Source organism: Pan troglodytes, chromosome 1 (assembly GCF_028858775.2).
Source record: "Pan troglodytes isolate AG18354 chromosome 1, NHGRI_mPanTro3-v2.0_pri, whole genome shotgun sequence".
In the NCBI taxonomy this organism is placed as follows: domain Eukaryota; kingdom Metazoa; phylum Chordata; class Mammalia; order Primates; family Hominidae; genus Pan; species Pan troglodytes.
This window is the reverse complement of record NC_072398.2, coordinates 79222050-79236075: the sequence shown is the minus strand read 5'-3', so window position 1 is coordinate 79236075 and position 14026 is coordinate 79222050. Positions and strand designations below refer to the sequence as shown.

The following is a 14026-nucleotide window of genomic DNA, read 5'->3' as shown; positions in this document are numbered from 1 at the left end:
AAGTTAATGACCCCAAACCAGATTATAGTTTCATATACATTATGGGGGAAATCAGAAAATGTATACTTGCAGTTAAGGCTCTTTTGAGCTCCCTACCTTCCTCCCTACCCACTAAATTTCACATAAGGCAAAGATCTATTACTTGTTCTGACATCATTCAATTTACTAACATTTAAATGGCTCTACAGAAATTTCCAGTTCCATTATTGTAGTGTAAGCCTCATAAGAGCCCAGATCTCTCAACGATTACTGCTATAAACTGAACAAAGTACCAGAAACAACTGAAATCCTGACAAGTAAGCAAATGCAAACAGATTATGGAGGGGAGTCAAACCTGAAGAAGCGACACCCATGGGGTAAGTTTCTTGGTTTGGGGAAATTTTCCCCTTCTCACAGCTATGCATGGTGACAGGCCCCAGTTGCAAAGCAGTGTAACAAAGGTGCTAAAAGTCCAGTAAAAACTTTACCATCTTTCTGGCTGAAAGAATGATAGAAAAGAACCAAGGAAGGTGAGTATGAGGAGGGTATCCCAGAGAGGAGAGAGCTGGAGAGATGCCCTGATTTTTCACATACCCACAAATTCTCAGAAGCAAGCATCCACTGGATAGACCCAAACCAGCAGAGCAAAGTTTTGAGAGACAGGTTGCAAAGACCATTCACAGGAAGAGTAAGAGGAACTAGTTCAAAAACATGAGGCCTGAACCTAAATTAGCTGCCTGCTAAATAAAAAACATCAGCATTTTCCAAAGGATTATAACAGAGCAAAGAATTATGTGACATCGTATTCAAAATGTCCAGGATGCAACTCCAAACTACTCAACATACAAAGAACCACAAAAATGTAACACATTCTCAATGGAAAAGACAACCAACAAACACCACTCCAAGGGGCCTCAGATATTAGAAGTACCAGAAAGAATTTAAAGCAGCTATTATAATCATCCTCCTAGAGATAAAGGAAAAGTTATAAAATAAATAGAAAAATTTAAATTTCCAAAAGAAAAATAAAAGATTGAAAATCAAAAATTAATGTATAGACTCATCAACAGAATGAATATGACAGAATACAGAGTCAGTAAACTTGAAAATATTAACCAATCTGAAGAATAAAAAATGTTTTAAAAAATGATCAGAGGGGCCAGGTTTGGTGGCTCACAACTGTAATCCCAGCACTTTGGGAGGCCAATGCAGGAGGATCACTTCAGCCCAGGAGTTCAAGACTAGCCTGGGCAACACAGTGAAATCCCCATCTCATAAAGAAAAATTAAGAAAGAAAAAAAAGAGACCAGAGCCTCAGACACCTGTGACAATAACAGAAGGTCAAATAAATATAACTGAAGTCCCAAAAAGAGAAAAGAAAAAAATCGGGGCATAAAAAATACAATGGATGAAAATTTTTAAATGGATAAAAATACTTAAAGTATTTAGCCAAATGTAAATTTTACAGACTTGAAGAATTTCAGTGAATATAAAACAAGATAAATTTTTAAAAAAGCACACTTAAACATATTACCATCAAACTGCTAAATATCAAAGATAAAAAAATCTTAGAAGCAGCTAAAGAAAACACATTACATGGAGGAGAATGATGATTTAAACAACTGCAGACTTCTCATCAGGAAAGGTGGAGGGCAAGAAACAATGAAACATGTTTAAAATGCTGAAAGAAAAAACTGTCAGCTTGGAATACTGTATCTAAGCAAAAGTAACCTTCAGAGGAAAAGGCAAAAGAAAAGCACTTTTGGTGACAAAAAAAAACCAGAAAATTTCTTGCCAGAAGACCTGCTATATAAAAAATGCTCATGGAAGTTCTTCAAATGGAAGAAAAAATGATACCAAAGGGAAACTTGGATCTTCAGGAATGACGGAACAGCATCACAAACGGTAAATATTACAATAAATATGAAGGCCACTTTTTTTTTTTTTTTGAGACGGGGTCTCACTCTATCGCCTAGGTTGGAGTGCAGTGGCGCAATCTCAGCTGACTGCAACCTCCGCCTCCCGGGTTCAAGTGATTCTCCTGCCTCAGCCTCCCGAGTAGCTGGGACTACAGGCTTGCACCACCATGCCCAGGTAATTTTTGTATTTTTAGTAGGGACAGGGTTTCACCATGTTGGCCAGGCTGCTCTCGAATTCCTGACCTCGGGCAATCCGCCCACCTCAGCCTCCCCAAGTGTCGGGATTACAGGCGTGAGCCACCGTGCCCAGGTGAAGGCCACATTTTTACCTCTTCAGTTATTTAATCACTATTTAAAGCAGATATTGTAATACTTCCTGGTGAGGTTTTCAATGTGTGTGAATGAATGTACAATTAATATGTAACAAAGAATGGTAGAGATAGGAGGCTGAAGATACCTACATTACAAGGCTTCTACGTTTTATGTGACATAGTACAATATTAACCACAGTAGACTATTTTTTGCCCTATTTATTTTTAATTTTCTTAAATTAAAAAAATTGATAATATGCATATTTTGGGGGAGTACCTGTGATTTTAATACTTTCATAAAATTTGCAAAGATCAATGTAATTGGGATATCCATAACCTTAAACATTTGTCTTTTCTTTAAGCTAGAAACATTAGAATTATTCTCTTCTAGTTATATAAAAATATACAAACGATTACTGTAAACTAGTCATCCTACTGACCTATCAAACACTAGATCTTATATCTTCTATCTTGTATCTTCTAACTGTGTATTTGTACCCATTAATCAACCTCTCTTCATCCCCTACAATCTCCTACCCTTCCTGGCCTCTGGTAACCACCAGTCTACTCTCAACTGGTATGAGATCAACTTTTTTAGATTCCACATGAGTGAGATCTTGCAGTGTGTGTCTTTCTGTGCCTCATTTACATCACTTAACACAGCGGTCCCCAACCTTTTTGATACCAGGGACCAGTTTCATGAACACAATTTTTTCATGGACCAGGGGTGGGGGGATTATTTCGGGATGAGACTGTTCTACCTCAAATCATCTGGCATTAGTTAGATTGCCATAAGTGCACAACCTAGATCTCTTGCATACACAGTTCACAATAGGGTTCCTGCTCCTATGAGAATCTAATACTGAGAGGTGACAGCGTGCTGGCAGTCCTCACAGCCCTCGCTCGCTCTCGGCGCCTCCTCTACCTGGGTTCCCACTTTGGCGGCACTTGAGGAGCCCTTCAGCCCACCACAGCACTGTGGGAGCCCCTTTCTGGGCTGGCCAAGGCTGGAGCCAGTTCCCTCAGCTTGCAGGGAGGTGTGGAGGGAGAGGTGCAAGCGGGAACCGGGGCTGCCCACGCAGCTTGTGGGCCAGCTGGAGTTCTGGGTGGGCGTGGGCTTGGCGGGCCCCCCACTTGGAGCAGCCGGCAGGCCCTGACGCCCGGGGCAATGAGGTGCTTAGCACCTGGGCCAGCGGCTGCAGAGGGTGTACTGGGTCCCCCAGCAGTGCCGGCCCACCGGTGCTGCACTCATTTTCTCGCCTGGCCTTAGCTGCCTTCCCGTGGGTCAGGGCTCAGGACCTGCAGCATGCCATGCCTGAGCCTCCCACCCCTCCCTGGGCTCCTGTGCGACCCCAGCCTCCCTGACCAGCGCCGCCCCCTGCTCCACGGAGCCCAGTCCCATCGACCACCCAAGGGCTGAGGAGTGCGGGCACATGGCACGGGACTGGCAGGCAGCTCCACCTGCAGCCCCAGGGCGGGATCCACTGGGTGAAGCCAGCTGGGCTCCTGAGTCTGGTGGGGACGTGGGGAACCCTTATGTCTAGCTCAGGGATTGTAAATACACCAGTCGGCACTCTGTATCTAGCTCAAGGTTTGTAAACACACCAATCAGCGCCCTGTGTCTAGCTCAAGGTTTGTGAATGCACCAATCCACACTCTGTATCTAGCTACTCTCGTGGGGACTTGGAGAACCTTTGTGTCCACACTCTGTATCTAGCTAATCTGGTGGGGAGGTGGAGAACCTTTGTGTCTAGCTCAGGGATTGTAAACGCACCAATCAGCGCCCTGTCAAAACAGACCACTGGGCTCTACCAATGAGCAGGATGTGGGTGGGGCCGGATAAGAGAATAAAAGCAGGCTGCCCAGCCAGCAGTGGCAACCCGCTCAGGTCCCCTTCCACATTGTGGAAGCTTTGTCCTTTCGCTCTTTGCAATAAATCTTGTTGCTGCTCACTCTTTGGGTCCACACTGCCTTTATGAGCTGTAACACTCACCGCGAAGGTCCACGGCTTCACTCCTGAGCCAGCGAGACCACGAACCCCACCAGAAGGAAGAAACTCCGAACACATCTGAACATCAGAAGGAACAAACTCCAGACACGCCGCCTTTAAGAACTGTAACACTCACCACGAGGGTCCGCGGCTTCATTCTTGAAGTCAGTGAGACCAAGAACCCACCAATTCCGGACACAATACTGCTGCTGATCTGACAGGAGACAGAACTCAGATGGTAATGCTCGCGTGCCCACTGCCCACAGCCTCCTGCTGTGCAATCCTGTTCCTAGAGGCCACGAACCAGTACCAGCCTGCAGCCTAGGGGTTGGGGACACCTGACTTAACATAATGTCCTCTAGGTCCTAACATGTTATTGCAAATGATGGTATTTCATTCTTTTTATGGCTAAACAGTATTCCATCGTATATATACACAACATTTTCCTTATCCATTCATCCACTGATGGACACTTAGGTTGATTTCACATTTTGGCTATTGTGAATAATACTGCAATAAATGTAAGAGTGCAAATATCTCTTTTTTATATTGATTCCCTTTATTTTGGATACACACCCAGTAGTAGAACTGCTGAATCACTGGGTAGTTCTGCTTTTAGTTTTTTGAGGAACCTCCAGTTTTCTGTAGTGGCTATACTAATTTACATTCCCACCAACAGTATATGAGGGTTCCCCTTTCTCCACATCATCACCAGCATCCATTACTGCCTATCTTTTTGATAAAAACCATTTCAACTGGGATGAGAGCATATCTTTTTTTTTTTTTTTTTGACGGAGTCTTGCTCTGTCACCCAGGCTGGAGTGTAGTGGCACGATCTCAGCTCACTGCAACCTCTGTCTCCCAGGTTCAAGCAATTCTCCTGCCTCAGCCTCCCGAGTAGCTGGGATTACAGGTGCACACCACCATGCCAGGCTAATTTTTGTATTTTTTTTAGTAGAGATGGGGTCTCACCATGTTGGCCAGGCTGGTCTCAAACTCCTGACCTTGTGATCCGCCCTCCTCAGCCTTCCAAAGTGCTGGGATTACAGGCGTAAGCCACCACACCTGGCCAAGAGGATACCTTATCGTGGTTTTGTTGTGCAGTTCTCTAATGATTACTGCTACTATTTTATATACCTGTTGTCCATTTGTGTGCCTTTTGAGAAATGTCTATTCAGATGTTTTGCCCCTTTTAAAACTGGATTATTTTGTGTTTTTTGTTATTGAGTTGTTTGAGCTCCTTTTATATTATGGTTATTAATCCCTTGTCAGGTGGATAGTTTGCAAAACAAGTAGACTATTAAAGACTAGTTAACATATATTAAATCCCTAGTGCATCCATTAAAAAATATATAAAGAAATATAGCCAAAAAATCAAGATATATTAAAATGGAACACTAAAAAATATTCAATTAATCCAAAAGGAGGAGGAACAGAAGAAAAAAGAGCGTAAGGGGACAAATAGAAAGCAAACAATAAGATCCAACTACATTAATAATTACATTAAATGTTAATGATCTAAACACTGGAAATAAGAGTAGATTAAATCAGCAATACCCATCTATATGTTGCCTATTAAAGAGACTTTAAAAATAAAGACATAGATGGACTGAAAGTAAACGGATAGAGAAGGATACACTACAAAAATAGTAAGCATTAAGAAAGCAGGAGTGGCTATATTCCTATCAGACAAGATACACTTCAAGACAAAGGGTACAGCCAGAGATAAAAACAGATTATTTCTTAAAGAAAAATAATTTATTAAAAAGACATAATTATGTATGTGTATTTGTATAATAGCTGAGTCTGAAAATATACATGAAGCAAAAATTGGCAAAATTAAAGCGAAAAATGGACAATTCTACAATCACAGCCGGAGACTTGAACACCCTTCTCTCAATAAAACTAGCCTCTCCCCACAAAATAATAACAAGAAAAACACAGAAAACATGAATAATGTCAACTATGTTGATCTAATAACATTAACACTACACTGAACTGCAGAACACATATTCTTTTCAAGTGAACATGAAATAATCACAAAAATAAGACTATATGCTGGGCCATCAAACAATTTTGAATGGATTAGTACCTTACACTTACCCTAATGCAGGCACATCATAGACCAGAGGTTGGCAAACAGTTTCTGTAAGGGCCAGATAATAAGTATCTTGGCTTTAAAGGCCGTAGGGTATCTGTGGCCTCTTCTCTGTTTTTTTTTTAAACAGCCCTTTAAAAATGTAAAAACCGGCCAGGTGCGGTGGCTCATGTCTGTAATCCCAGCACTTTGGGGGGCCGAGGCGGGCGGATCACAAGGTCAGAAGATCGAGACCAGCCTGGCTAACACGGTGAAACCCCGTCTCTATTAAAAATACAAAAAAAATTAGCCAGGCGAGGTGGCGGGTGCCTGTAGTCCCAGCTACTTGGAGGCTGAAGCAGGAAAATGGCGTGAACCCGGGAGGCGGAGCTTGCAGTGAGCCGAGATCGCACCACTGCACTCCAGCCTGGGTGAGAGTGCAAGATTCTGTCTCAAAAAAAAAAAAAAAAAACTGTAAAAACCATTCTTAGCTAATCTAGGTGTAAGTCTGCTCACCTCTGCCACAGATCATCAATGAATGTAAAACACATTTGCAAAATATTTTAATTTTGTTTATTCTGTTTTCTTACATTTTACCTTTTTAATTATTATTTACTCCCCTTGAAAATGTTTATGCTGGGCGCCGTGGCTTTCTCCTGTAATCCGAGCACTTTGGGAGGCTGAGGTGGGTGGATCACTTGGGCCCAGGGGTTCAAGACTGGCTTGGTCAACAAGGCGAAACCCCATCTCTACAAAAAACTACAAAAATTAGCTGGGCACGGTGGCGCCCACCTGTGGTCCCAGCTACTCAGGAGACTGAGGTCGGAGGATCGCTTGAGCTGGGGAGGTCGAGGCTGTAATGAGCCATGATCACGTCACAGCACTCCAGCCTTGGCAACAGAGCAAGACCCTGTCTAAATAAATAAAATGTTTAAACAACTCACTGGGTATGGATACCCCAACTTTTAGAAACCCCTACAATGGAATATTCCTGCTTCCTGACCTGTTTTCTTTGTCCTACTTTCTAAGCAGACAGTAGACACAGATGAAATGACAAGTATAAAACAATTTTGTGTCTGAACAAGGGAGGTTAAATCTGTGGAGTATCTTCTCTAGATAGTCCTGTAACAGCTCTATCAGATCCTGACTTTCCAATCCCCACCCATGCAGCATATTTTGCAAGTTTTAACATGAGTAACAGGAGATCCACAGTCCAAAATTCCCCCAACATTGAATAATTTTATCATTTATTTACAGCAAAAAGAAACTGCTGCAATGGTGGTTTTCCTTACAAACCATGAATTTCTGAAAGAAATTTCATGATATTAAAGCTCTAGGGTCTACCCTATACAATCACTGAGGAAGCCCTGTAAAGCAATCAGATTGGGAGGAGAGTGATGAAATATTTTATTTGGAAGATAACCCTCAATATATTACCAGGTGGCATTTTCATAAATAAGCAGTGAATACTGAACGTTCCAAACACCTTCTTGGAGGACTATGGGCTAGCATAAGAATCCATACCCTGCATTGGTACAATTTTTGTATCAGATGCCTCAAACTTTATTAAACTACTTCCAGGCAGGGTCATAGGAAAATCTTCTCAGTGGGTTGGTTTCTCCAATTACATTTTTTTTTTTGGAGACAGAGTCTTGCTATGTCACCCAGGCTGCATTGCAGTGGCACAATCTTGGCTCACTGCAACCTCCGCCTCCCAGGTTCAAGCGATTCTCCTGCCTCAGCCTCCCAAGTAGCTGGGACTACAGGCGCCCGCTACCACACCCAGCTAATTGTTTTTGTATTTTTAGTAGAGATGGGGTTTCACTATGTTGGCCAGGCTGGTCTTGAACTCCTGACCTTGTGATCCGCCCACCTCGGCTTCCCAAAGTGCTGGGATTACAGGTGTGAGCCACTGTGCCCAGCCTCCAATTTCTTTTATTTTCTTATAATAATCTCAAATTTTGCCAACTCTGGGAATAGCTCCAATAGGGTTTATTTATTTATTCTTAGGAAGAAAGTTGTTACCCTCGAGTTAATTTAATAAAAAATAATTAAGAAAATATTGAAAAAAATTTATTTAACTAGCAATTACAAACTAATAAATACAGCAAAGATCCAGATAAACCAAAAATTGTGTTAGCAGGTTGGTTAAATGAGTGCAGTTAACTGGGAATAATTTTTTACAAGTGTTTTTTTGTTTCGTTTTGTTTTGTTTTTGAGACAGAGTGTCGCTCTTGTTACCCAGGCTGGAGTGCAATGGTGTGTTCTCAGCTCACTGCAACCTTCGCCTCCCGGGTTCAAATGATTCGTCTACCTCAGCCTCTCGAATAGCTGGGATTACAGGCGCCCACCACCATGCCTGGCTAATTTTTGTGTTTTTAGTAGAGATGGGGTTTCACCATGTTGGCCAGGCTGGTCTCAAACTCCTGACCTCAGGTGATCCACCTACCTCGGCCTCCCAAAGTGCTGGGCTTACAGGCATGAGCCACCATGCCTGGCCTACAAGTGTGTTTTGAGCTATGGTTTCTGTATAAAACTATGTAGCCTCCCTCATATTTTCATTTAAGAATCATTTCAAGTAATTTTCAAATAAATTTCAAATAATTTTCAAACCAAATCTTTCATGTTCTCTTCTGCTTATTGTTTTACTCTACAATGCCTAGAAATTTTCTTGATCCAAAGTGAGTACTTGTTTGTTTAATAAAGAAGGAGAGGAAGAAATGACTCATTACATGTTTCTGAACAAGGCACTTAACTTAGCAAGAACCTTTTTTGTCACTCTCCTTTGGTACATTCAATATTAAGCATAAATTATGCACACAGATTCACAGGAAAGGCTAGCAGTTCAGAATCAAATAGGACATTTTTTGATTCAAGCCTCTGCTGCTCTAAAGAACAGCAACAAGACATACTTGCTAAGGGTAACTAGGATATTTTTCAATGAACATCAGTTGAGCAAATAAATGGCTCTTGCCCTAGTAGAGAAAGATGACTATTTTTGAATGAGTGTCTTGAAAGCACTTTCCCCAAAGTTATTGAATACCTATTATATCCCATTTACTGTCCTAGGTGATGGTCTCTGAAAGAGGGTTCTGAGTAAGGACCTTTATTGTTAAATATGAATAGTATTATATAATTTATCAATGATGATATTTTTCTACACCTAAACAGGGATCTTAAGTATGAGATTCTATCCCCAAATATAAATGATTCCTGTTTATCAGGAATCAGTTATGATTCAGCTATCCAGAGAATTCATTCAAGCCTCAGAGGCTTAACTTTTTATTGTTGTTCTGCCTCTGATTCACTATTTCACTTTGAGAACTATGCAAAGTTAACTGACTCAGCATTACAGCCCAAATCCACCTGCAGGCTTTTAGATGAGACAAAGCCATAATTTCATGCTGTTAAATATGTTAAGTAAACAAAATAACCAAGATGCCTAAACTAGAGAACAAAGATCTTCAGGGAAAAATATTATTCCTTTTTCTCTGAAGATGTAAATCTAAGACAAAATGCAGATGCTTTTTTTTTTTTTTGTAAATGTCCACTATCTGAAGGTTAGATCATAAACTAACAATAAAATGCAGAAAGAGAAAGGAATAAAAATTCCATTCTGTAGAGCTTGCATTTGAGGTACTGATAAAACTTTTAGGTGGAAATGTTCAATAGGTAAGTAAAAATATAGATCTGGAGCTCAGACTAGAGATTTTGGCAGATAATTACTTTAGAATGGCAGGTGGGATGGTTATTAACATCCAAGGAAAAAGGAGAGCGTGAAGTCTGAAAGGTGTGGTGGGGAGCAAGTAGCTGGCCATTTCATCTGGTGGGTCCATCATACCTGAGGCATGGGGGATACTTCTGAAGTTCTTCTGAGTGGATAGTGCCCAGAAGCCATGTAAGAGCACTGGATTCTGATTATGAAGGGCAAAAAATAATTTCTTAAAAAGTCAACCATGGGCCAGGTGCGGTGGCTCATGCCTGTAATCCCAGCACTTTGAGAGGCTGAGGAAGGCGGATCGCGAGGTCGAGAGGTCGAGACTATCCTGGCCAACATGGTGAAACCCCACCTCTACTAAAAATTCAAAAATTAGCTGGGTGTGTCGGCGAGTGCCTGTAATCCCAGCTACTTGGGATGCTGAGGCAGGAGAATCGCTTCAACCCGGGAGGCAGAGGTTGCAGTGAGCCAAGATCGAACCACTGCACTTTAGCCTGGGAAACAGAGCGAGACTCCATCTCAAAAAAAAAAGTCAGTATGAGAGAGGAGAACAGCTTTCTCCAACTAGAATGCAAGCTCTTTTGGGCATAGCCATCATCTCTTCCATTTCTTGTTATGCCCACACAATGTGCATTCTTAAATAACGTTGACTAACCCTTCCACAACAGCCCAAATTCATTATGGGGAAGAGCATAATGACTCCAACAATACTAAATAGAGCACTTATATAGCATCTGTATACCACTCTTAAGAGTCCAATGTGATTCCTGGCATAAAGATACTCAAGAATCATTTTTATAAGCTTTTATAAGCTTACCACAAAGCCCTAACTAAACACTTAGATTACAGCAAACTACAGCAACCAAATTCGGGCTTAGAATTTATCATTGTTTATAGGCTTACATATATGAGTCATCATCATCAGTTAGCAAATTATACTGTTAATTATAGCTGATGAATTCAATATAAAATGAGATGGTCAGATAGAACTAAGTATTTCTCACATTATTTTGTGGCCAGAGCTTATACCTGCATTTCATCTTGGTGTATACTATGATTGTTGTTTTTTACTTGTAACAGTGGAGAAAGTGTATATTGTTATCCAATAACAGAAAACACTATATATCTGCTTGAAATAATCGTTAAAACTACCAAAGGTGTGACCAACAACCCAAACTCTAGAGAAAGTGAGGCAAGCTAAATATATTGTTTTAGTATTTCAGATACCTAGGACATCAAATTCCTAAAATCTAGCACATCGAATGCCATACATTTCTCAAGTGCTATGACCTAGTTTTTTAAGATTATGAGAAACATTCTGAGAATCTAAAGTTACCACTTTGTTGCAATTTCAAATTTCCCAAATTCATATATGAGGTTTTCAAAGCCACGGAATGGCTTAACAAGAGACAAAGATGAACTATGTGCAAAGACTCAGACATGGCTTAAAAGGGTATCTATGAATATTAAGGGGGAATAAGTCTTCCCTCTCAAGCTTCGCAATTCCTTCAGCACAGAAGTCCTCAAAAATGGAGAGTGGTCTTGGTGTTTTTTCCTTTAAAAACTCGATCTAGGTTATTCAATTTTCTTGGTACGTGCACCATAAAGCGTAACACAATTTTCAAAAAATCTTATAAAGAAAAAAATACTAAGATAAGTCTCTAGTACCTCGCCGATAATAGTTTATTTAAAAAAATGCACAATCTTATTAGATGAAAATAACAGGAGGCATGTTAGACATTAACTGTAAGAACAAGAAAGCGAAGTAAGGCATTTTGTCTTTTGTAAAATCACAATAAAAAATTCTTAACAATACCTAGATGATGTAAAAAAAGAGTCAAAAATGTGCTTCTACCAAAAAGCAAAATGACCTAGCAAGAAAACAGCCAGCTATATACTTTTTACCACCACGCATCTCGAGAGAACTGTTACCCATCTTTTTCTTTAGGAACCATCTTATAACAATTTCATGCTTGATCAAAAATACAACATCAAATAAATTACTGTTGTGAAGACCAAAATTCCATTACTAATATAATCCTTTATAATCATTTTAAAAAATAAAAACAATTTAGAGTCCTATGAAATAGACATCAATGTTCCATACCTGTTGATAACTAAGGGACTCAAGGTAATAGAGATTATAATTCTAACAAAATCAAGATATCAAGTTCAACCTGAAAATAGCATACCTACCAGAATAAACACTGGAGAATTAATTTACTAATACAATTACATTTTCCATTTTAGAAGATGATATATCTGAATGGCTAAATTTCCAAAGTGCTAGCTATCCAAAGAAGCATCAACTAATGCCTTCATTTTCCCTAATTCAAAAAGACACTTGGGGTTATTTTATTGACTTACATTCCACAGTAAAATCATTTTTTCTGATAAGAGGCCAGGATCTCCTGAGTGTGTCAGACAGCATGCTAATGCACTGGCACCCTCTGCCTGGAGCAACAATTATAAGGCATGAACTACAAGGATCTTTTCCCTAAGGAGGAAGCTGAAGCCTCCAGAATGTTGTCAATACTTAACTGCATTTTGCTAGACGAGATTAACTCCTTATATCGCTCCTTATATCTTATATTAGCTATATAAAAATGTCTCCCTAACTTTCTTACCAGAAAAATAAAATATGATGATAAAAGCCATCGTACTGAGTTTTATGATGTTTTTTGGCTACAGGTATGGTACCCGACCATGTCATGCAAATGGAAGATAGGCCCATGAAGTAAGAGCAATGTTTTGAAAGGACATAAATAAAATACTGGTCCTTATGATCTTACCTCCTTTGAACTTTACTAATTTCATATTTTTTTAAAAGAAAACAAGTTAGTAAAAAGTACTAACTATTAAGTCGTCACCTATTATGGTACCTTGGCAGCTTTATTAACCTTGTCTTCATTTTCTCTCTTATACACAAAAACTGAAGCAAATTTGCCATCTTGCAGTACAGCGGGATAAACAGCAAGTCCAGAGGGTAAGGTAAATGGTGGTTCTTTCAGTGTATAGCTCTTTAAAGCACTGTTCTCTGATCCCATCCCTTATGCAGTGAGGCAGTACTGCCACTCTTCCTCAAAGCCAAGCAGATCTAAAAGAAAACAGAAAACAATTTCAAACATTAAATCCCTATCTGCAACATCAACAAGAGATATCCAGACATAGCCACCCCAAACTACTAGTTTCTTTGATCCTCATAACTAGGACATTTGACAGTAAAAATGGTAAACGCTCTGCAAGTTACCAGCAATGGTTGTTAATTAACAACTAACAGCTCTAGAGAAAATGCACATTACTAAATAGTCACAGGTAGTTACTGTCCCTCCCCAAACTCCACCACATACAAACTTTCAGAGTGGAAAGGCAATCAAAAATAGAATAAGGTAATTCATACTTCCTAACTCACTTGTATATCCTCACTCACAAAGGAAAATGTTGTAAAACTTTATTGTTCAAAAACAATAAAACTTCTGTATGTAGAAAATAACTTAAAATTATAAAGGAAAACAATACAAATTGGAGAATACTTATAATAATGAGGAAAATCATGGTTTTAATGTTAATATGTTGAAAAACATTGTTAATATGATGAAAAACATATTAACAAATGAAGAGCTCAGATAAACCAAGTAAAACACTAAAACACCAGTACAATAATGGGAAAGAAAACAGACAACTCATTGAAGAAACACAAATGACAATAAACATAAGAAAAAGTACGATCGCACTACTCTTCAAAGCTATCCTAAGTAAAAAGGGGAAACCACAAAACTGAATCTCAAATAATCTCAAATGCTAAAAAAAAACAAAAGCCCACACATACACAGAATTCAAATGCAACTATGACAAAATACTTCAGTGCTCGCCTAGTGAAGGGGCACAGTTAGAGGGATCAAGGGAGAGGAAAGGATTATCATGATGTATGAGGAACTTTTGGGAGGATGGATATATTCATTATCTTGATTATGATGATGGTAACGGGTGATTATGTCAAAAAATAAAACTGTACACTTTTTTCATTTATTC

General features: G+C 39.7%; 1 protein-coding gene across 24 annotated transcripts in view; it reads right to left on the bottom strand.

Moving 5' to 3' along the window:
- SCYL3 (SCY1 like pseudokinase 3) overlaps positions 1-14026 on the bottom strand; it is an 80274-nt gene that overhangs the window by 61816 nt on the left and 4432 nt on the right. For 10 of the 24 annotated variants that reach the window (XM_009437955.5, XM_063795518.1, XM_063795521.1 and 7 more), the window contains exon 2: positions 12877-13091. In XM_009437955.5, coding sequence (XP_009436230.1) covers positions 12877-13041 — 165 coding nt within the window. In that variant the 5' untranslated portion in view covers positions 13042-13091. Of the gene's footprint in view, positions 1-4335; positions 4521-12850; positions 13092-14026 lie in introns of all 24 variants that reach the window. The other 14 variants (XM_063795513.1, XM_063795477.1, XM_063795481.1 and 11 more) reach the window with 5 other exon arrangements.